This window comes from Oncorhynchus mykiss, chromosome 7 (genome assembly GCF_013265735.2).
Source record: "Oncorhynchus mykiss isolate Arlee chromosome 7, USDA_OmykA_1.1, whole genome shotgun sequence".
In the NCBI taxonomy this organism is placed as follows: Eukaryota; Metazoa; Chordata; class Actinopteri; order Salmoniformes; family Salmonidae; genus Oncorhynchus; species Oncorhynchus mykiss.
In genome coordinates, this window is record NC_048571.1 from 55284287 (window position 1) to 55309757 (window position 25471).

General features: G+C 41.0%; 1 protein-coding gene and 1 long non-coding RNA gene across 5 annotated transcripts in view; both read right to left on the reverse strand.

The window, feature by feature from the left end:
• Positions 1-24840, reverse strand: part of LOC110528018 (intermediate filament family orphan 2) — a 79406-nt gene extending 54566 nt beyond the window's left edge. For 2 of the 4 annotated variants that reach the window (XM_021609793.2, XM_021609792.2), the window contains exon 1: positions 23779-24840. In XM_021609793.2, the coding sequence (XP_021465468.2) occupies positions 23779-24281 (503 nt within the window). In that variant the 5' untranslated portion in view covers positions 24282-24840. The remainder of the gene's footprint in view (positions 1-23778) is intronic. The other 2 variants (XM_021609795.2, XM_021609794.2) reach the window with 1 other exon arrangement.
• LOC118965300 lies at positions 6241-8535 on the reverse strand. Its single transcript, XR_005052610.1, has 3 exons — positions 8425-8535; positions 8295-8333; positions 6241-6380 (listed from the first exon to the last, which is right to left on the reverse strand). It is a non-coding gene; the product is annotated as an uncharacterized LOC118965300 (long non-coding RNA).
• Positions 24841-25471: the final 631 nt, after the last annotated feature.

Consider the following 25471-nt stretch of genomic DNA (forward strand, 5'->3'; position numbering starts at 1 on the left):
TTTGCAGATGAACCCGCAATGAATCAAAGTCTAGCTCAATAGAAGGAGTTGTATAGGTATTAGAGGACACACCACGGTCAGGGGTGGAGTACTGGATGGGTTGAAGCCATCGTTGTAACAGTCCGAAACCCAAGGCCTTTCCTGGTCCTACTCCATGCAGAGCCACACACCACTTGACTATCCCAACAATAGGAGTGTGTGCTAGGCTTGTCTCCAGTTTCTGCACTTTGCTAACACATTATTTAATCACTAAGCCCCACAGCCAGCCATGATGGCTCTCCATTTCCCCCAATGGGGTATACTGTCCGTCCATTAGCTCTTCTACAGAGGCACACCCAGTGAGAAGACTGGCAGAGCTCTGGTTCGCCGCCTTACGTGTCAGCCAGACAGGTAATCTCACATTTTGTTAACACATGGCACTGTGATCAAAGAACAGCCTGGGAGGAAAAACACATAATTTTCAATAGGGCACAGGTAATTGTTTTAACAGTAACAGTTTCAGGCTGCTAACATTTTATCTAGAAAGGCAAAGATAATAAATGTGGGTGTGTATGGACTTGTCACATTGGCACTGGCTTCCATTTTTTTTTTAAACACCATAAACCGATGCAAGATGAAGGAGACGGTGTGATAAAACGCCCAAACCTATTGCTTTGTGTTTCTCCTGAGTCTGCGGATTCCAAGGCTGGACCACAAGGCTTAGCCCCACAGCTGTAAAGCTCACTCACAGAGAGATGACCTGACAGTATTGAAAAATGCCTGACAATAGGGATTTCTAAAAGGCACAAGGAATAGATTATTGTTTCTCTCTTCTAAAATGTATGGTTAAATGTCTACTACTGGTTGTGCAGTTTTGTGTAATGTCATTGCACTGTACACCAACGACATTCTGTGTCATTTCATTTATCCAATGTAAATGGCACTAATTACGATAAAATCGTACTTTCATCCCAGGGAAGGGTGTCAACAGTTCTGGCACATTGATGCAATTTGTTAATTAAGAGGGGCTTGAGAGTAATGACAGAAAATCTGTTTTTCACTGAGGTCTGCAAAGCCAACAGCTCACCCACCCATCCTCAATTGAGAACACGCCTGCTCTTTCCACTATAGAGATCTAACCTCCTGCAGGCCACATTAGAACCCAGTACATTGGCTGTCCGCTCCAGGCTATTGACTTGAGATATAGAGGGACATTAAAATGTATCAATGCAAGAAAAGAGCTGAAAAGATAAAACACAGTTCATGGTGGAAAATTAGCATGTCTTCTTACGCTAATAAGGGTGCATTTCAATAGGTTTTCCCGGTTAACAAATTATGGGGGATTTGGAGAGTGTTATGAAATATGTTTTGTCCCCACCGAGACACACACCCATGGGCAAGCTCAGGCCTGGTTTGGGTGGAGCTGTGGGTGGATAGTCCCATTAGAGAAGTTCTACCCTTTTGGCACAAATCCTCCCTAATCGGGATGTGTACAGTTTAAACTATGGGAAAGCCATGTTTCTGCTTTCCATTTTCACTGGAAATGTTCTCCATTGTACATCCCTATTATCGTCTAAGTAGATTGTGTCAAATAAATCAGAACTCCCAGGAAAGCATGACAGCTGTATTGACAGAAAGTCAGCTTTCCATCATTATCATCCCTGTTTAATTTCCCCTCACTCTCATCATGGTCCATCGTCATTATTTATCCCCTGGCTTAAAGGTATGTCAAAGCCAACATGTCCCATTCAATATAGGTTAAACAAAGGTTAAAACAATTTGAAGTGTAGTTTGGAATGGATCACAAGAGAGGCTGAGAGTACAGCAGTGCCCACAAAATGATAACTTACAGCAAACTATATATGAATGATTATTAAAGAGCAAGGCACCAATACTAGCATATAATAGATATGCATTATATACAGTACATGTGTGGGCTCTCTGTTTTCATCCAGCTATCTTGCTCTGTTTGATGGGAGGGAGCTACAGAAATCACATCTACATCACCATGACAATTAGCCTTTGCACAGTGGGCCACTTAAACAGACATAATGAAAACACTGTCACAGAAGGTTAATGTGCTCTCCATCCAACTGCATTAAGTGTATCTTAAGTGTTAGTGTGTCTCTAAGATGGACATGTTTAGTCTGGTCTAATGCAACGGAATATCCATGTCTGATGTCACTCACCCATAACAACATCAAATACGCAGACCCATATCCTTCCCTAATCACTAACACACCATCATAATAAATACATTCTACCCCAAGCCTGAGCTTGGTAAGTGATTGAGGCTGTATCTTTGTGTACTTCGCCTTGGAGCTTCTTAGCGGTCAACCAAGAGAATGTTTCTCCTGCGTTATTAAGATCTTGAAATAAAGCAGTGATAAAGGCACAATGCAGTGTCAGTATATGAATCTGTTTCATTAAGGTGCATAGATAGAGTCCACATCCTCCTTATCCTACATAGAGCAGTAGAATGCCAATCAATATGTGCATGGTCCCATGTGGCTCAGCTGGTAGAGCATGGCTTGTTTGACGTTGTGGGTTCAGCTCGCACGGGGGACCAGCACGAGAAAAATATGTATTCGCTTTCCTGTAAGTCTGTCTGGATAAGGGCATCTGCTAAATTATGAATATTTATATGTATGTTTCACTAAATCTACGTTTAACACTGAATGTCCTTATCCACTATACCAGACCATAGCCTCCTCCTATAGCGCTACACTCTTAGAAAAGGGGTTCTTTGGAGATGGAGATGGTTCTACCAAGAACCGTTTTGATCAGAATAACCTTTTTTGAAAGTCAAAGGTTCTTTGATGATTCTTTGGAAGGCAAAAAGGGTTCTACGTAGAACCATATATATTATTTCCCAGCATGGTCTGTTGCAGGGAGATTTTAAGAATGGTTTGTTTTACTGTAATATCTGTGTTTTTTGCATGTACATTGATTGGTTGATTAAATTTATGCTACACAAAGATACATAGCATACCGTTTTCTAAACTAGTCCAATATGTTAGTAATTGGATTTATTGCACCTGTTGCTGAGATGGTTGTTCAAGTTGAAATGATTGAGGTACTCTCAGGAGTTTTTTTTACCTACCCTAGCAGTCAGTCTGAATGCAGATGGCGAGTAATTAACAATTCCACTTGTTGACTAATCTTAACTCTAGCTGGATTCCAATAGGAATTACACATTACTTTGCAAGCCAGCATAATGTGAATTGCAGGCCTGATGTGGCCTGTAAACCAAGAGATTTCTAACACAACTGTGTTAGAATATAACTAGGCCCTCAAAGAAAGGCCTAATGACAATATGTATTGTCGTAAATAATACAAATGTAAAGGATGATAAGGCTGCTGGAACTGTACATAGACGGTTCTGGGAAGAACCCTCCAAGGATAAAAGGGTTCTCGGTAGGACCCTTCATATAAGGTCCTAAGCAGAACCCTACATAGACGGTTCTAGGAAGAACCCTCCAAGGATAAAAGGGTTCTCGGTAGGACCCTTCATATAAGGTCCTGAGCAGAACCCTACATAGAGGGTTCTAGGTAGAACCCTATACAGGGGGTTCTTTGAAGAACCCTACATAGAGGTTCCTAGATAGAACCCTCTGCAAAGAGTTCTAACCAGCACCAAAAAGGGTTTCCCAATGGGAACAAACTGAAGAAACCTGTTTTTTTTCTAAGAGTGTATGCAGTGGTTAAATGAGACAGGTGCATTATTGCACTTCATACATGGCAGTGTGCCACTGCGCTCAGCTACATGAATGCCCATGATTAATCGCCTCCACTAGCACCAGTGCTACTTCAGAAACATGGTGCACTCACTAAGAAAGCAGACACACAAAGGCGGAAAAAACGATTCCAGCAACCGAGTACCCGCCCATAGGTTCACCCAGAATCAATAGGGAAAGAAACCATAGCTTCTTGTCATCTTTACACCGAAATACCTAGCCCTATCATTGACCTTAACGACAGCATGCAGCATCTCATTAAATGAAGCAGCTTATCATCACCTCTACGGTGGAAAATTGAAAGCACTTCTAATGATACAGATATCTGTGGACACGTCCTGACCTTAATGACAGTCTGATATCAGTGGGTTGACCTCCACAGGCTAGGGAGGTAATGACTGGTTGAGCCTGCAATCGTATTAGAAAATTTGAGATGAAAATACAGACGAGAGAGAGAGAGAAACTGTGTGCCCAGAGAAATGAGTTCACTCTGCCTGTGTATCAGCAGGGGGTGGAGAGAGGAGGCCTCAACCCATGGGCTCAGCACAAGCAGCGGACTAAGTGCCAGGATGCAATGTAGGCTACACTCTTAGAAATAGTGGTGACTAAGAATCCTAGAAATCCTCAAAGAACCCCTGGAGTTCCTCAAGGAACCATTGCTAGTCAATAGTTCATATTTACACCTTCGATTATTTGAGGGGTTCTTGGAGGAACCTTTAATGTTTCAATGGGTTCCTGGAGGAACCCTGGAGTGGAGGTGTGTTTTTCTGGGGACGTGGCTTTAATATTTTCTTTTGCCCACCTGTTAAGAGTAAATGTCATTCCTGTGCATCTGTTCTGTTGAATTGTCATCCCATATTAAGGCTGAACACTGATAGTTTTATAGGTTCAATGAGCTGATCTGAAGTTGGTATAGTTACCATTTTATTATTGCATGTATTCATTAAAATTATATTAGCATATATAATATGCATAAATATTCAAGGAACATTTTCTTGAGTACAAACTCAACATGATGTACAGGAATGGCCAAAAATGACTATAAGCCACGCCTCCAATCTGATAGGCTGCCACCACTACAATATATTATTATGTATATTGTTATATACTGTACTGATAGGCTCCCATCACAAAAAGGTATAGTGAGACATTAAAATGTATGAAAGCAAGAAAAGAGCTGAAAAGATGATAAAACACAGTTCATGGTGGAAAATTTGCACGTCTTCTTATGCTAATAAGGGTGCATTTCAATAGGTTTTCCCGGTTAACAAATTATGGGGGATTTGGAGAGTGTTATGAAATATGTTTTGTCCCCACCGAGACACACACCCATGGGCAAGCTCAGGCCTGGTTTGGGTGGAGCTGTGGGTGGATAGTCCCATTAGAGAAGTGCTACCCTTTTGGCACAAATCCTCCCTAATCGGGATGTGTACAGTTTAAACTATGGGAAAGCCATGTTTCTGCTTTCCATTTTCACTGCAAATGTTCTCCATTGTACATCCCTATTATCGTCTAAGTAGATTGTGTCAAATAAATCAGAACTCAGAGCTGTATTGACAGAAAGTCAGCTTTCCATCATTCTCATCCCTGTTTAATTTCCCCTCACTCTCATCATGGTCCATCGTCATTGTTTATCCCCTGGCTTAAAGGTATGTCAAAGCCAACATGTCCCATTCAATATAGGTTAAACAAAGATCTGCCAGGTTAAACAAAGGTTACAACAATTTGAAGTGTAGTTTGGAATGGGTCACAAGAGAGGCTGACAGCACAGCAGGGCCCACAAAATTATGACTTACAGCAAACTATATATGAATGATTATTAAAGAGCAAGGCACCAATACTAGCATATAATAGATACTCATTGTATACAGTACATGTGTGGGCTCTCTGTTTTCATCCAGCTATCTTGCTCTGTTTGATGGGAGGGAGCTACAGCAAGCACGTCTACATCACCATGATGATTAGCACAGTGGGCCACTTAAACAGACATAATGAAAACGCTGTCACAGAAGGTTAATGTGCTCTCCATCCCACTGCATTAAGTGTATCTTAAGTGTTAGTGTGTCTCTAAGATGGACATGTTTAGTCTGGTCTAATGCAACGGAATCTAAAGGGGTTCCTCGAAGATACTTTAAAGAGGGGTTCCTCTGGGTACCTTTTTCAACTGGAAAGGTTCTGCCGGTGTGGCAACACAAAAGGTTCTTCCAGGCACCTTTACTTCTAAGAGTGTACACAACAAAAAAAGGTTCCTGGGATATCCTTTAGGGGTTCTTCAAATTGAAACTTTGGGGGAACCCCTATTCCTCAAAGAACACCTTTTTAATGGTTCCTCTAAGAACCTTATGAAGAACCCACTGCGGTTAATTTTTTAACTACCCCCCCCACCCTCCACATTATCACATTATTAATAATAATAATTTGCATAACAATAACACAATATTTGAGTTGTCAGTGTTTATTATGATTTTAGTGGCAAAGCAGAATAAAAACATCTGAATATGAGGTAAACTCCCAGCAGAGCCCCAAGTCCAATGGATATATCCTCAGGCGTGTTGATGTTAATGTGTTGATGTTCTCCGTATCCATAGCCAGAATGATTTTGCAGTGCATGGTGATCAGACAGATTTCCTGTTATATTCATCAGAGCTGTCGGGAGGGTGAAGTCTGTGAATCCAAACAATTGTAATTATAAAAATGTAACAAAACATGTACACGACAGTATTCATACATTGGTTTTTGTGGTAAATGTGAATGAAAACCGTTTTGATAATGGTTTTCCTACACATAGCTTGCCCATAATGTAGAGGCCTATGGGATATTAATTGAAGATGTAAGGGAGGAGGATGGTAAATGTGATCTCCATAACATACCAATACCAATTGAATACAGTACCAGTCAAAAGTTTGGACACCTACTCATTCCAAGATTTTTCTTTATTTCTACTATTTTATACATTTTAGAATAATAGTAAAGACATCAAAATTATGAAATAACACATACTGAATCATGTAGTTACCAAAAAGGTTAAACAAATCAAAATATACTTTATATTTGAGATTCTTCAAAGTAGCCACCCTTTGCCTTGAGGCTTTGGACACTCTCTTGGCATTCTCTCAACCAGCTTCACCGGGAATGCTTTTCCAACAGTCTTGAAGCAGTTCCCACATATACTGAGCACTTGTAGGCTGCTTTCCTGCACTCTGCGGTCCAACTCATCCCAAACCATCTCAATTAGGTTGAGGTCAGGTGATTGTGGAGGCCAGGTCATCTGATGCAGCACTCCATCACTCTCCTTCTTGGTAAAATAGCCCTTACACAGCCTGGAGGTGTGTTGGCTCATTGTCCTGTTGAAAAACAAATGATAGTCCCACTAAACCCAAACCAGATGGACTGGCGCATCGCTGCAGAATGCCATGTTGGTTAAGTGTGCCTTGAATTCTAAATAAATCACAGACAGTGTCACCAGCAAAGCACCCCCACACCATCCCACCTCCTCCTCCATACTTCACGATGGGAACCACACATGCGGAGATCATCCGTTCAGCTACTCTGCGTCTCACAAAGACACAGCGGTTGGATCCAAAAATCTCAAATTTGGACTCATCAGACCAAAGGACAGATTTCCACCGGTCTAATATCCATTGCTCGTGTTTCTTGGCCCAAGCAAGTCTCTTCTTATTATTGGTGCCCTTTGGTAGTAGTTTCGTTGCAGCAATTCGACCATGAAGGCCTGATTCACGCAATCTCCTCTGAACAGTTGATGTTGAGATGGGTATGTCACTTGAACTCTGTGAAGCATTTATTTGGGGTGCAATTTCTGAGGCTGGTAACTCTAATGAACTCATCCTCTGCAGCAGAGGTAACTCTGGGTCCTCCTTTCCTGTGGTGGTCCTCATGAGAGCCAGTTTCATCATAGCGCTTGCTGGTTTTTGCAACTGCATTGAAGAAACTTTCCAAAGTTCTTGAAATGTTCCGTATTGACTGACCTTGATGTTTTAAAGTAATGATGGACTGTCATTTCTCTTTGGATATTTGAGCTGTTCTTGCCATAATATGGACTTCTTCTTTTACCAAATAGGACTATCTTCTGTATACCAACCCTACCTTGTCACAACACAACTGATTGGCTCAAACATATTAAGAAGGAAAGAGATTCTACAAATGTAATTTTTAAGAAGGTACACCTGTCAATGAAATGCATTCCAGATGACTACCTCATGAAGCTGGTTGAGAGAATGCCAAGAGTGTGCAAAGCTATCATCAAGGCAAAGGGTGGCTACTTTGAAGAATCTCAAATATAAAATATAGTTGGATTTGTTTAACCCTTTTTTGGTTACTACATGATTCAATGTGTTTTTTCATCAATTTGATGTCTTCACCATTATTCTACAATGTAGAAAATAGAAAAAATAAAGAACAACCCTGGAATGAATAGGTGTGTCCAAACATTTGACTGGTACTGTACTTTGGTATGCCTCCTCGTTTGTATTCCTGCAGACACAGAAACAAAAGTGAGCAGTTCAGTCATCTGCAATACAGCTAGCCTTCAACATATTATTATAGCCTACATATTCTTACCTCTTTATTGATTGATACCCATTGAATTGTGTCCATTTTCTGTTTTAGAAAGATTGTCACAAATATAAAAAGATAGATGGTATCATCATAAAACAATATAAATTTAGATCATACAAGGGACAAACCTTACCTTAAATTGAGGAGATCTTAAAATTGTTCAGTGCCTGCACCTGCTGTCCTTTCAAATTCAAATCCAAATGATTCAGTTGGGCAGTTCGTTTCCTGCAAGAAACCCCACCAACTAAGGAGGTTCCACGATGAACCTTCTGGGGACAATTGTCAGTACCCCCAGAAGGTTCTTCAAAGAACTTTGAGAATCTTAGAAGAACCCTTGTTGAACCCCTAATTTGTAGTGTAGGACTGACTGACAGCAGATGTGAATTACACATAGCAGACCACAACAGTGCAAAAAGGTTTGCATACATAATGCAGAATTATGTATGGAATAAAGTTACAACTTAAAACCTGAGATGATTGTGCTCTGTAATTATCCATATTAGGTTTTCCACGTAGGCAGGTCTTTGTCCTCCCTTTGCTGAACCCAACAAGCCCAATTAGCCCTTTCATCTCCTGAGCAGCAGCAGAGAGATCAAAGCAGAGAGAAAGTGTCTCCTCAGGATTCTCATCTCATTGATCTACACACAGCGATGCAGCTAAATTCAGCTGCCTTCAATTATTAATGCAGGAAGAAACTGTCGCGAAGAGCTGTGCTGCCTGCCTGCACTGTATGGGGTTGGAAACAGGTCCCTTTTTGTCGTTGAGGGCTACACTGTGTCTGAACTGCTGCAGTAAACATTGTGTAGCGGAGGTGGTTCGGTGAACAATGGTCACATGACGAGCAACCTTGCCTTAGTCCTGAAGACTCATGTTAGCTTGCAGAGTTTATGCCTACTGTAAGTATTAGCTCACAAGCATAACGGGGTATTGAGTTGTGCAGATGTTACAGGATCAAAACCTGGGTGGTCACAACTGTACATAGAAATTGTGTAACATCCCACTACAAGACTCATTGAAATAGAAGCACCCATGCAACTACAGTACATCAGACTCTAGTAGGCAGCTTATTGCCCATTTACAACTCTAATTTCATTCTCTCTTTCACATTTTGAAGTTATCACACACACAGCCTGTGTGAACCCTGCTCGCCATTCAATAAAACAAAATACACTAAAGGGATACTACATTACAATAAAAACACCAAACTTCCACAACAGGCAACACACACACTCATACACACACACACTTTATTGCCAATAAAAAGGGACATTGGACAAGGACATTGCTTTTCTCCTTCTCTCTCTTTCTCTCCCTCTGTCTCTCCCGTGTCAGTGATTGGGATGGAGTTCAAATGCCATTTTCATTATAGGTTTAGAGATGTGGTTCTTTCTATGTTTATGGTTCTTATACTCAACCATTGCTTTGGTATTATGGATGACATTCAGCATCTGAACTGGGGCACTGGCAATACTCCTGGTCACCTATCTTTCTATTCTCATTTGTCAACATGAAAGACATGTATCCTTCCTGTCCACATATTCCAGCATGCTATTGTTATCTCAAAAGAGAAGCCCATTGTGGTCTGCTCACCCAGTGCTTTAAGTTCAAATGTGAATTCCATAAACTTGAATACCCCCTCGGTTTTCAAATCACCTAGAGGGCTTGGGCTGTTGCACGATAGCAACCAAGGCCCATGTAAGTCAGTTCATAACATTCCATCACTGGTTACTCGGAGAGTTCCTCATATTGAAATTGGCTGTGGCCTCAGGCCCAATGGGCCTAACCTTGGAAAAGTTATTTTAATTTCTACTCCATCCTCTGTTACTAATAGGGACAGACCAAATTGTGCAGTTCTATGCAATCTTAGGCCATACCAACTATATCAATATCAGACAGGGCCTGTAGCCACCTATTGAACGTAGCTTGTTTGAGATGGAGACCACATGTGTCTTTAAAAATCTTAAAGGACCTGGGTTGATGCATCTGAAAAGCTGACTTTCTAAACTGGGTTACATTAAGATTTAGGCTATGCAGACAAATCCAGACATTCTGGTGTTGACTGAAACTTGGCTCTCTGGGGACATTCTAGACACTGATATTAATATTGAGGGTTATAATGTGTTCAGTGATGACAGACAGGGTAGAGGTGGTGGAGTGGCCATTCTTATAAAAAATGATTTCACTGTCTCTTTACTGAAATCCATTTCCCTTGCCAAAATAATGTAGCCAATATCTTTAAGCTTTTGTCTGGGGAAGAATGTAGCCATAACTGTTATAGGGGCCTACCATCCTCCCCCGGGAAAACCTTTGTGCACTCGAGGAGTTAACTAGTTTATCTTCTTTTATTAAATCAGAATGTATTATTATTATTATTATTATTATTATTATTATTATTTTTATTATTGGAAATTGCAGGCTTCAGACAACCTAAAAGACAAAACTTAACCCAGTTTGTGACTACACAGCCCAAAGTCAACTCTGATTGATCTTATTTTAATGAATACACCAGAGAAATATGTATCTATTGGTGTCTTCGCCCAAGACATTAGTGACCATAAGCCTTGTGTCACCACAAAGAGGAAGTTCAAAAACTTCATTGAACAGGCTTTTTTACATGATCTTTATTTTAGTGACCTTGATTGTATTTCAGGTATCCTTGAACCTGATTTAGCTTTGTGCCTTTTTGCAAATGTCTTCAACACTTTTGTGGATAATCATGCTCCCTTCAGAAAATAAAGAGTTAAAGGTAGATGAAATGCCTGGTACACTCCGGAATTATCAGAACTCATTCTGCTTGGGTCAAGGCCAGGAACACAGGCTTAGGCCCGGACTGGCAAGCTTTTAAGCAACTGATGAATCCCTGTGTAAGTGATCCAATCAGAAAGGCTCAATCTGATTATTATGTAATCACTCTTTTGGATTCTAATGGCAGCCAAATTCTGGAAAACTGTCAAATGCCTGAAGGGTTCTACTTCCTCCTCTCTGCCACAACAAATTAATTCAGACACTGGCCTCAAAAAAGGCCATCATTGATGAATTACAGTGGCTTGCGAAAGTATTCACCCCCTTGGCATTTTTCCTATTTTATTGCCTTACAACCTGGAATTAAAATGGATTTTCTTTTTGTAGAGCCACCTTTTGCAGAAATTATAGCTGCAAGTCTCTTTGGGTATGTCTCTATAAGCTTGGCACATCTAGCCACTGGGATTTTTGCCCATTCTTCAAGGCAAATCTTCTCCAGCTCCTTCAAGTTGGATGGGTTCCACTGGTGTACAGCAATCTTTAAGTCATACCACAGATTCTCAATTGGATTGAGGTCTGGGCCTTGACTAGGCCATTCCAATACATTTAATTGTTTCCTCTTAAACCACTCGAGTGTTGCTTTAGCAGTATGCTTACGGTCATTGTCCTATTGGAAGGTGAACCTCCGTCTCAGTCTCAAATCTCTGGAAGACTGAAACAGGTTTCCCTCAAGAATGTCCCTGTATTTAGCGCCATCCATCATTCCTTCAATTTTGACCAGTTTCACAGTCCCTGCCGATGTAAAAACATCCCCACAGCATGATGCTGCCACCACCATGCTTCACTTTGGGGATGGTGTTCTCAGGGTGATGAGAGGTGTTGGGTTTGCGCCAGACATAGCATTTTCCTTGATGGCCAAAAAGCTCAATTTTAGTCTCATCTGACCAGACTACTTTTTTCAAAGTGTTTCGGGAGTCTCTCACATGCCTTTTGGTGAACACCAAATGTGTTTTCTTATTTTTTTCTTTAAGCAATGGCTTTTTTCTGTCCACTATTCCACTCTTGCCCAGCTCTGTGGAATGTACAGCTTAAAGTTGTCAGATGGACAGATACTCCAATATCTGCTGTGGAGCTTTGCAGCTCCTTCAGGGTTATCTTTTGTCTCTTTGTTGCCTCTCTGATTAATACCCTCCTTGCCTGGTCTGTGAGTTTTGATGGGCGGCCCTCTCTTGGCAGGTTTGTTGTGGTGCCATATTATTTCAGTTTTCTATCAATTGCTTTAATGGTGCTCCGTGGGATGTTCAAAGTTTCTGATATTTTTTTATAACCCAACCCTGATCTGTACTTCTCCACAACTTTGTCACTGCCCTGTTTGGAGAGCTTATTGGTCTTCATGGTGCCGCTAGCTTGGTGGTACCCCTTGCTTAGTGGTGTTGCAGACTCTGGGACCTTTCAGAACAGGTGTATATAGTGAGACCATGTGACAGATTATGTGACACTTAGATTGCACACAGGTGGACTTTATTTGGTTGCACCAGATCTTATTTAGGGGCTACATAGCAAAGGGGGTGAATGCATATGCACGCACCACTTTTCCATTTTCCATTTGTATTTTTTGAAACAAGTTATTTTTTTCATTTCACTTCACCACTTTGGACTATTTTGTGTATGTCCATTACATGGAATCCAAATAAAAATCAATTTAAATTACAGGTTGTAATGCAACAAAATAGGAAAAATGCCAAGGGGATGAATACTTTTGCAAGGCACTGTAAATCACAATTTCTAAGTCTATTCACAATGATATTGGGCTGGATACTGATAGAAGAAACTTGCTGAATGATTAGAGAAATTATAGTCAAAGCTTTTCTTTTAGGCTATTTACAGAAAAATAAGTCCTGGATGCTTTGCTAGCAATAGACAATAAATAATAACAATAAATCCACAGGGACCGAACAATTGGTTCCCAGTCTGCTTAACTGTGCAGCGACCATCATTGTTGGCTCAATAACCCACCTTTTTTATTTACCATTATCAGGAAATATTCCAAAATCATCTCGTGCTGCCACTCCAAAAGGGCGGGATAGTAGAGATCTTAATAATTATCGGCCCATTTCAAGGCTTCCTTTTCTAGCTAAGATTCTTGAATCCTTGGTAAATGCACAACTTTGCTTTTTTTTATATCTGAGAAATGTATTTATAATATAAACCTATCAGGGTTTAGGCCTGGGCATAGCACTATTACAGCAGACACTTTAGTTGTTAATGATCTTGTCAATGCTTTAGACACAAAAGCTCTGACGAAGGCCTTGAGGCCGATACGTAAAGCTTAATAAAGAGCAGTGATACTAGACAGAGCAGTGTGCGGGTTTCTTATTTTTTTCTCATCTTATTCAACTGTCACCATGCACCTGCAACAAAGATAGCTCAGATGAGCGAATGCTTTAGACACTAAAATTAAATGTGCTGCTTTGTTTGTGGACCTGTCAAATGCTTTTGATAATGTTGATCATGCTATTAAATAGGTCGGAGCTCTGACGCCTGTTTGTGGTTTCATGATTATCTTAGTGACATAACTCAGGCCATCTGAATTTATTGAAGTATATAAAGGTGTCCCACAGGGGTTTTCGTCAATATTTATATAAACACCATTGACACCATCAATCTGTTTAAAAATGTCAATTTCATCTATATGTGGATGATACTTTTATGTATGCTATTGCCCCAACTGTGTCAAAACTACAGTCAGATTTTATAGCAATGCAGGAATCCCTTGCTGATTTAAAACTTAATACAGGCAAAAATAAATACATTGTTTCAGATGAACTACATGTTCACTCATGAGGTTGTTCTCCAATCGAACGTGTTCCCGCATATAAATACTTTGGCATTTGGATTGATATGGATTTGACGTTTAAAAACATATAGATAAGCTGGTTAATTAAGAAGCTAAGATTTACAGATGGCTTGTTTTAAATAAAAAACCTGATTGTGCCTTTCTCTAAGCATTGGTAATCAGATTATTCAGTCAACCTTTCTTGATTTACCAGGTGGGTTGAAGCATTTCCAACTGTTCAATGTGATGCTAAAACGGTAGCGAAACTTCCGGTAAGGGAAATTATCCCTAGATTTGGTATTCCGGAAGTTCTTTTTGCAGACAATGACACCCATTTCCCACGAGATATGGTTGCACAGGTGGCTGCCCAATTGGGGATAGATTAGAAGTTTGTTTTTTATCTACCACCCACAAAGTAAAGTGATTACTGAGAGGGCTAATCAAACCATAAAAGGGGGGCTTGCCAAAGCATGCCACTCCACAGGAACGTCATGGGTAGAGTGTCTCCCCTTAGTCTTGATGAAAATGAGCAATAGTATAAATCGCGGAACAGGACTTAGCCCACATGGGCTCTTAACTGACCGTTCAATGAACGTTCCTTTACAGAGACCAATGACTTCAAAACTGACAAACCTGACTGCACTGGATGATGATTTGGGTAAATATATGAAGGAACTAACCCATGCTGTTAGGTCTTTGTATTCCCAATACAGGAAGGCCCAGGAAGTTCCAGAACAGGGTGACCCAGACAGCCTACCAGTTGACGTTGGAGAATGGATCAAGCTAAAAGGTCCACAAACGAAAATGGAACCACCGAAGATGGATGGGTCCGTACCAGGTCATCGCAGCAACACCCACAGCAGTGAAGGTTCAGGAGCGCCAGGAGTGGCACCACCTATCACGCTGCCAAAAGACGCCCCAACCATCATAACAGATAAGAGTGAACACCCAGACCCAGATGTTGTTACACATGACCACTATGGTTACATTGTCAAAAATAAAACGTGGGCTAAACCTTTGAGGTACATGTTTTTGATACCTCTTTTCATCCACTAGCAGCCTCTGTTGGGGGGAATAGAGATCAAAAGGAATCAATTGAAAAACAGTAACCAATGGGTAAAAATGGTTCAGAACCTGAGCCGACAAGCCACGCCTAGTGGTTCGTATGTAGTCATTTTTCAAAAACTCAGTCAGAGAATTGTTTGGATCAATTGTAGTCACATTGCTAAGTACGTCTATCGCATGCAGTGTCCTCCATCCTCCAAAAAGTTAAGACAGCTAGGAATCAACCCAGATGCATCCAATTATATGTCTCCAAAGAGTATTCCACCACGATTAACCATACTATTGGCTCTCATAAGGTTTCTGGTCAGTTTACCAATCCATGTGCCAGAAGGAGAAATATACTCCCCTGTAATGGGTCCATCCAGAGCCTTAGTCTAGGACCCGCCCTTATGTTTAGGGGTAGTAAGTATGCCTCTAAGTTATATAATGGCTCCTCTGCTATTGAATGTCCTAAATATCCCATTAATCCACTGCCTTTGGCAATTGGAAATAACAAGAGAGAACCTGTCTTGAATAATTTGAGACCTGTAACCGAACCCTAGCTTTGTCTTTGTGGTAGAGGTAGTATTACCGTGGGCCTTTCAGACAGCTGTAGGTGTTACGCGGGTGTGCCACCAACTACCGAACCTTCCCTTAATATGAATTGTGCATTAACCTTCTCTGACTCTAAAACTGGAATACCGATATCCGTTATAGGGTCTGGATTGAGAGCTCCTAATGGGTTTATGTGGGTTTGCGGTGGAAATGGCTACTTAGAATTGCCTAATGTGTGGGATGGTTGCTGTTATTTAGGCCAAACTAAAATTCAAGTCGCAACCATACCCTTGCTGACCCTACTGGAGGCTAAGCCTAACTCCACAGCGCACCGTAGTAGCCATGTGAAATGAGCAATGGCAGATAATGGCTTGGCTAGTAGATTTTCTCTTAGCAATGGTGAACCGTTCGAATTGGCACTCTTCCCAGGGGTTGGAATTAAAGTGTTAGGTGATTGGATTAACAACATCACCTACTCCATGCAGGCCAATATGATTTGACTATTGCTGGTTTTGCCCTTCTTTCTACTGATGTTCAGAACCTTAAAGCTGTTACAGCCAGGCTATGCATTAGACTACATCCTGGATAAGGAGGGGGGATATTGCAGGGCCCTAAATTATATTTCCCCCACTGACTGTGTTATGCTTCTCCCTGACTCCTCTGATAATATGACTGAGATTTTCAAAGAATTAACAGTTGGCTGACACCTACACCCCCACAAGAGAAGACTCCTGGTTCCTGTTTGGGTGGTTGAAAGATAAACCAGGACATTTTGGATTTAAGTTGTTTTCATAAGGCCATGCCAGGGATGTTTATGCTTTATGATTCTTATCCCCCAGACCCTTATTTCTATCCTCAATCTCCTGAGGATTGCTTGCAATCTAATACACCTTTTATGTATGATTCTTATAATTACTATGCTTGAGTTGCTTTGCATTTGTTGAGGCCTGGTAGCCTCAAAGGGGGGAATGAAGAGGGTTAAACCAAGGCCTTATACCGTTTAAGGGGTTAATAAATGATGATATGATAAAAAGTAAGGTCTCCTCTTAAGGAGACCTCTGTGTGTGTGTGTGTGTGTGTGTGTGTGTGTGTGTGTGTGTGTGTGTGTTAAAACCTGTTGTTGAGTGGTGTGACCTTCAGGCACTATCAGGAGGCAACTAAATTCAGACTCCTCCTGTCTGGATCCCACTGTGGTTATCTGGTTCTGAGAACACAAGGCTGCCAAAGACCTGATGAAACCAGCCCCCTGTCAGAAGATGCTTACACTCGTTCACCTTGTCATGACCCTATACTTGTGATGAAAGGTCAAGTTTCGGTCAAACCCACTTCTGAGTTTTTACTTGCTGATAAGATGGTTCCTGCTATCAGGGAAGGTCAGATTTATTAAAATGTTGTTGCCAGGGAAAGTTACGTATTGGTGATTGGGGAGGCTATATGAGTTACAGGATGTCTTAGACATTTTGCAGAACTTGGGAAGAAAGTATCATATACTGTTATACTGAACTCTGTACCAACTTCTGCCTCCAAATTGTATTGCTAAAGAAGTATTTTTTAATACTTAAAAAAAGAATATTTCCTTTCCATTACTAATGCATGTTTGATAATTATATAGACCTGATCATTTGTTGAAGAAATGTACCTACCTTGTCACAACACAACTGATTGGCTCAAACGCATTAAGGAAAGAAATTCCAGAAATACATTTTTAAGAAGGCACACCTGTTCATTGAAATGCTTTCCAAGTGACTACCTCATGAAGCTGGTTGCGAGAATGCCAAAAATGTGCTAAGCTGTCATCAAGGCAAAGGGTAGCTATGTGAAGAATCTGAAATATAACATATATTTTGTTTTGTTAAACACTTTTTTGGTTACTACATGATTCCATATGTGTTATTTAGTAGTTTTGATGTCTTCACTATTATTATACAATGTAGAAAATAGTAAAATATAGAAAAACCCTTGAATGAGTAACTGTTCGAAAACTTTTGACCGGTAGTATATACAGTTGAAGTCGGAAGTTTACATACACCTTAGCCAAATACATTTGAACTTAGATTTTCACAATTCCTGACATTTAATCCTAGTAAAATGTCCCTGTCTTAGGTCAGTTAGGATCACCACTATATTTTAAGAATATGAAATGTCAGAATAATAGTAGAGAGAATTATTTATTTCAGCTTTTATTCTTTCATCACTTTCCCAGTGGGTCAGAAGTTTACATACACTCAGTTAGTACTTGGTAGCATTGCCTTTAAATTGTTTAACTTCTGTCAAACGTTTCAGGTAGCCTTCCACAAGCTTCCCACAATAATTTGGGTGAATTTTGGCCCATTTCTCCTGACAGAGCTGGTGTAACTGAGTCAAGTTTGTAGGCCTCCTTGCTCGCAAACACATTTTCAGTTCTGCCCAAAAACGTTCTATGGGATTGAGGTCAGGGCTTTGTGATGGCCACTCCAATACCTTGACTTTGTTGTCCTTAAGACATTTTGCCATAACATTGGAAGTATGCTTGGGGTCATTGTCCATTTGGAAGACCCATTTGCAACCAAGCTTTAACTTCCTGACTGATGTCTTGAGATGTTGCTTCAATATATCCACATCATTTCACTTCCTCATGATGCCATCTATTTTGTGAAGTGCACCAGTCCCTCCTGCAGCAAAGCACCCCCACAACATGATGCGGCCACCCCCGGGCTTCATGGTTGGGATGGTGGTCTTCGGCTTGCAAGCGTCCCCCTTTTTCCTCCAAACATAACAATGGTCATTATGGCCAAACAGTTCTATTTTTGTTTCATCAGACCAGAGGACATTTCTCCAAAAAGTATGATCTTTGTCCCCTTGTGCAGTTGCAAACCGTAGTCTGGCTTTTTTATGGCAGTTTTGGAGCAATAGGTTCTTCCTTGCTGAGTGGCCTTTCAGGTTATGTTGATATAGGACTCGTTTTACTGTGGATATAGATAATGTTGTACCTGTTTCCTCCAGCATCTTCACAAGGTCCTTTGCTGTTGTTCTGAGATTTATTTGCACTTTTTGCATCAAAGTACGTTCATCTCTAGGAGACAGAACACGTCTCGTTCCTGAGCGGCATGATGGCTGCGTGCACCAGTCCCTCCTGCAGCAAAGCACCCCCACAACATGATGCGGCCACCCCCGGGCTTCATGGTTGGGATGGTGGTCTTCGGCTTGCAAGCGTCCCCCTTTTTCCTCCAAACATAACAATGGTCATTATGGCCAAACAGTTCTATTTTTGTTTCATCAGACCAGAGGACATTTCTCCAAAAAGTATGATCTTTGTCCCCTTGTGCAGTTGCAAACCGTAGTCTGGCTTTTTTATGGCAGTTTTGGAGCAATAGGTTCTTCCTTGCTGAGTGGCCTTTCAGGTTATGTTGATATAGGACTCGTTTTACTGTGGATATAGATAATGTTGTACCTGTTTCCTCCAGCATCTTCACAAGGTCCTTTGCTGTTGTTCTGAGATTTATTTGCACTTTTTGCATCAAAGTACGTTCATCTCTAGGAGACAGAACACGTCTCGTTCCTGAGCGGCATGATGGCTGCGTGGTCTCATGGTGTTTATACTTGCGTGCTATTGTTTGTAAAGATGAACGTGGTACCTTCAGGCGTTTGGAAATTGCTCCCAAGGATGAACCAGACTTGTGGAGGTCCACAATGTTTTTTCTGAGGTCTTGGCTGTTTCCTTTTGATTTTCTCATGATGTCAAGCAAGAGGCACTGAGTTTGAAGGTATGTCTCGAAATACATCCACGGGTAGACCTCCAATTGACTCAAATTATGTCAATTAGCCTATCAGAAGCTTCTAAACCCATGACATCATTTTCTGGAATTTTTCAAGCTGTTTAAAGGCACAGTCAACTTAGTGTATGTAAAACTTTTGACGTACTGGAATTGTGATTATATATATATATATATATATGTAGTTGAAGTCGGCAGTTTACATACACTATGTTGACTGTGCCTATTATTCATTTCACATTCTTAAAATAAAGTTGTGATCCTAACTGAACTAAGACAGGGACATTTTTACGAGTATTAAATGTCAGGAATTGTGGAAAACTTAGTTTAAATGTATTTCGCTAAGGTGTATGTGAACTTCCGACTTCAACTGTATATGTGTGTAATATATAGTTTAGTTATAATGTATATATTTATGGTGTGTATATACAGGGCACATTTGTAAAAAAGACCTAGGTCTCCATATGTCTTCCGTGCTCAAATAAAGGTTCAATAAATATCATCCATCCATGCACTGCGTGTGTGTGTTTGCATCCCCCAAAATAAAATGTCAAAATAATTTATTGTATATGTACAGTATGTCCTGCTCAGACAGTGTTGCAAAAGTCTGCTATAAAATCAGATAAGAGGTAAGGCTCTTTCTCAAATCTGTCATGAAACTTTTCAACCGAGAAATAAGAGACTGTTGCACAACTGCAAAACAATGAACGTTATGCAACTGAGCACTAAGCAATTTAGAAAGAAGTTTATCTTTATTGTTCCCTGGGGGGGGGGAGGGGGGAAACAGGCAATATTGAAAGCATGTGATAACATGTGATAACAAATTCTGTTATGACATGTTTAACATAAGTACATTGTTTACTTCTTGCCATGTCTCTACAGATACTTAGTTTCCCAAATCTGGTATGAAAAAAATCCTGTCCATACTAATTCCATAGACACAGTATATCAATATTGTGTAACGTGATGGCTGGTGACAAATCATTCTGTTTTTCCTGAAGCTTACAAAATGGACGCCGGATTTGGTAAGGTTGCATTTTAAAGAAGTGAATTATCAACATATGAATACTTTGGGAATCCATCTCATGGTGTGTCCACACTCAAAAAGCTTAATTAAATCAGCACACTAGGCTGAAGGTGCAGGGCCTCTCCAGTAGGATTGAATAAGCTTTACAAAGCAGTCTGCATGAGACAGGGAGGGGTGGAGAAAAGGGTGGCTACAGTTAGTGGGCTATTAGGCCAGTCTTTTGACAGCATATTCTACTCAGTTGACTTGTCATCATGCATTCTTGAATGTTCCATCCATTTAATACTGCACAGCAGGAAATGGAATCTTGCCTCTCAGAATGAATTGCTATTCTATTTTCTGAGATGCATCTAAAGAACATGAATAGTGTCTGAAGCCTAACAGTTAAATGTATGACTACACGTGTGGTTCTGACAGGGGTAAATCTGGGCCCTCAACTGACAGCTACTGACTCCCTAATTTAGCAATAAAAACATTGGGTCTAGGACGTTTTTTTAATATTAACTGCAGAAATGTCTAAAGTACATGGAGCTGGTATCTCCCAAACATAATGTGAGCTGATCTTTGCAAGATTGTTCCATGCCTTGTCGGTCATTTGTAGCAGAGTTACAAATTGTCTACTTTACCAATAAGATCACCCTCCACTAGGTTTACCTGCGGCCATCATTGTAAATAGGAATTTGTTCTTAACTGACTTGCATAGTTAAATAAAGTTTAAATAAAAAATAAAAAATGACTAAACACAGTTCATGACTTCATCATCCTGTGTCAGTGAGTCATTATGGGGACATGGAAGTGAGTCTATTCCATAGCCAAACTCTTAGTTCAGTTATTTAATCCTTCCTTGGTTAAATCATGGGGAAACAGAGGCGATTGGCAGGGATTCCTGCAGTAGCCAGCCATGCCGGCCAGTTGTGACGTGGGCCAGGGAGGCTGCAGTGAATCCTTTGGGAAATTACATTAGTGTGAGCAAAGAGGAAGTGGGGGTTGGATGGGACATCCACACCATTAACCATTCTACCATGGTGAACTCCATTAAGACAGTGTAATCAGGTTTAAAATGAGTGTTCAATTTAAATGAAGTGCACCCACTATTTTTCCTCAGACGTATCCTCTAGTTTCAACATTCTCGCTGTATCATTTACTGTACCAGTAACACTGCAAACCAATACTGTATGAACTCTGGCTTCTTTTAGCTATATTCTTTATCATTTATATCATCTCACCATGATAACAGCACCTTCTGGCCTACAGGCCACATAACTGCTCATGGGTCAACCAATCATGGATCATATTAAACATGATGACAATTAAATATTTGAAACTGGTTTCAACAAATCTGTCCTGAATTCAAACTTCATGGAGGTAGATTGTGCAATGCAATTGCATGGTTTTGGCAAGAGGTACAATACCCTTGTTGCTTGCTGTTTGGCTGCCAAAGATTTCAGGTAAGCAATACATCCATCCACCTTTAAAAGGGGCAAACGAAAGTTGCTACATACATTTTCTGATTTATAAATTAATGATATGTACCCATTGATTCTTGAAGATTATAACTTAGAAATGCATCGTGGACTGGGATATGTTCTACATAGCGTCAGACAATAACATTGATGAATACGCTGATTCGGTGAGCGAGTTTATTAGCAAGTGCATCGGTGATGTTGTACCCACAGCGTCTATTAAAACATTCTCCAACCAGAAACCATGGATTGATGACAACATTCACGCAAAACTGAAGGTGCCAACCACTGCTTTTAATCAGAGCAAGGTGACCGGAAACATGGCCGAATACAAACAGTGTAGCTATTCCCTCCGTAAGGCAATCAAACAAGCTACACGTCAGTATAGAGACAAAGTAGAGTCACAATTCAACGGCTCAGACACGAGAGGTATGTGCCAGGGTCTACAGTCAATCACAGACTACAAAAGGAAAACCAGCCCTGTCGCGGAACACGATGTCTTCATACTCAAGAGCATGCGCAGACCAGCTGCCTGGTGTGCTTACGGACATATTCAATCAATCCTTATCCCAGTCTGCTGTTCCCACATGCTTCAAGAAGGCCACCATTGTTCCTGTTCCCAAGAAAGCTAAGGTAACTGAGCTAAATGACTATCGCCCCGTAGCACTCACTTCCGTCATCATGAAGTGCTTTAAGAGACTAGCCAAGGACCATATCACCTCCACCCTACCTGACACCCTAGACCCACTCCAATTTGCTTACCGCCCCAATAGGGCCACAGAAGACGCAATCGCAATCCCACTGCACACTGCCCTAACCCATCTGGACAAGAGGAATACCTATGTAAAAATGCTGTTCCTCAACTACAGCTCAGCATTTAACACCATAGTACCCTCCAAACTCGTCATTAAGCTCGATTTGGCTTGTCACCAAAAACACTCACAAACCATTACAGATGCACAAGCGAGAGCATCCTGTCGGGCTGTATCACCACCTGGTACGGCAACTGCTCCGCCCACAACCATAAGGGTCTCCAGAGGGTAGTGAGGTCTGCACAACGCATCACCGGGGGCAAACTACCTACCCTCCAGGACACCTACACCACCCGATGTCACAGGAAGGCCAAAAAGTTAATCAAGGACAACAACCACCCGAGCCACTGCCTGTTCACCCAGCTATCATCCAGACAGCGAGGTCAGTATAGGCGGGGACCGAGAGACTGAAAAACAGCTTCTATCTCAAGGCCATCAAACTGTTAAACAGCCATCACTAACATTGAGTGGCTGCTGCCAACATACTGACTCATCTCTAGCCACTTTAATAATGAAAAAATGTATGTATTAAATCACTAGCCACTTTAAACAATGCCACTTTATATAATGTTTACATACCCTACATGACTCATCTCATATGTATATACTGTACTCTATACCATCTACTGCATCTTGCCTATGCCGTTTGGGCCATCGCTCAATCATATTTTTTTATGTACATAATCTTATTCATTCCTTTACACTTGTGTGTATAAGGTAGTTGTTGTGAAATTGTTAGGTTAGATTACTTGTTAGATATTACTGCATGGTCGGAACTAGAAGCACAAGCATTTCTCTGCACTCACATTAACATCTGCTAACCATGTGTATGTGACAAATAACATTTGATTTGAGCTCAGTTCAAATGTTGTACTCCATCAGAACCCCAAATATCAGCTTGTTTTACTCCAATGTTTCTAAACAAAGTCAATGTTAAACACCTTATAGCCTCTATTGTTTGTATATAATGTATGTTCAGTCCTTGCATCCATAGCTCTGTCTATGAATTTGGTTATATTTCTCCAGCCCCATCCCTCTGCATTTTACAGAAACAGGGGCTGTGAGAAGGCTTTGGTATTGTTTCAACTGCTGACTGCCTCTTTAAAAAAATATAGGCACATGGGAGGTATTGAGAGTTGCAGTTTCTCTACCCATGGCGTATTTCATTCATTCCTACCTGAATAAAAAAATAGTCTGTCAGGGCTTTAACTGCTGCAATTCAATTCAGTGCAGTAGTTTGTTGGTAGGCTACTTACTTTCTCTTGTATTCATCTCTCTCTCGTTTGACTTTAGCCAACACATTATACAGAGCTCGTATTTCTGGGGTGATGGTATCGATTTGGACCCCAACACCGTCCGGATGATTCCAGGATACACCAGGGCCCTGGAGAGTCTCATAGCGCTCTCCGTGTCTTCTCACGTGCGTGAAACTCCAAATGGTACCAGGCAGTCGGGATTCAGGAGAGTCGGTTTGGACAGCTACTTCACGAGTGTATACTTGGTATCGTTGTTGATCCAAGGCTTGCTGCAGTTGGTTCTCTAATAATTTGTTTCTCCGCTCTAATTCATGAACTTTGGCAAGAAAACAGCGAAACCGCAGGTTCAGAGTCTTCAGGACGTGAATATTGGACCCCAAATCATTTCGAAGCGCACTGGTTACAGCGCCCGTCCCAGCAGTGGACATACCGCTGACAGGAATTGTAGCAATCATAGCAGCAGGCGAAGAATCAAAAAAAGAGTTCATCATACTGGTAAACATACAAATGATAAAACCTTTTGTTTTTTGTTTTGCTACATGAATTTAACAATAAAACCGATAATATCCTCCAAAATGCCAGTTCTCCAGGTAGTTTCTTATGATGTGGCTCCTTGAAATTAGATTGACGGGGCAGTTGAAGGTGATGGACCTTCGCTGTCCTCAAACCTCCAGAAAACACCTTTTCCTATTGGTAGGCTATCCACAAACATATAATCTTATCAGTCCAGATCTCTGGCGCAACGGGAAAGTCTCCATCCTCCTCTGTTATACGCAGGAATATGACACACCGTGCGTTTGCCTCTGCTTTTTCAGATGCTGTAGGCCTATGCGCTCAGTTTCTCCCTTTCCCATTCTCTCTAGACACACTCACTGTCTTTGCTCATATTCGCGTTTCTTTCTCCGGACTCTGGTACCGCGGTGTGATGACAGACTAGTCTACAGCCCTACCCCTGCCTCTTTGTGGCGCCGCTGGGTCATTCAAGCAAACTGCTAAACTGGGCACTGTACGCATCAACCCTCCCATTCTCTGTCACGTACCCTCACGTGCAAAAACACAAGCACGCGCGCACACACAGTACTCCCAAAATGCATAGGCCTTTCAAAGAATGTCCTTAAGTGGACACAATTTGTTATTTCAAGGTAGGCATGTCTAATTCTCGGGCTAATATGTCAATTTTAGGAACTGTATTTTCTCTCATAATTCTGTGCTATGGGCTTCAGAGCTCCCAGTCACCCTGTGCAGAAAACACATTGTTCAAGTTTAAAATTAAGCAATAAGATATCATTAGTATTTTTTTTTTTTTTTTAACTTGGCAAGTCAGTTAAGAACAAATTTGTATTTAGAATGACAGCTGAGGAACAGTGATTTAAACTGCCTCAGGGGCAGGATGACATATTTTTACTTTGTCAGTTCCAGGCAGGGATTTGATCTAGCAACCTTTCATTGCTGGCCCAATGCTCTAACCACTAAGCTACCTGCCTGTATAATATTGTCCTGAAAAAAAGATGTGTGATAGATCCCACTGGACACAGACATCAATTCAACGTTGGCTACCACAGCATTCTGCAGCGGTACGCCATCCCATCTGTTTTGGGTTTAGTGGGACTATCATTTGTTTGTCAACAGGACAATGACCCAACACACCTCCAGGCTGGGTAAGGGCTATTTTACCAAGAAGGAGAATGATGGA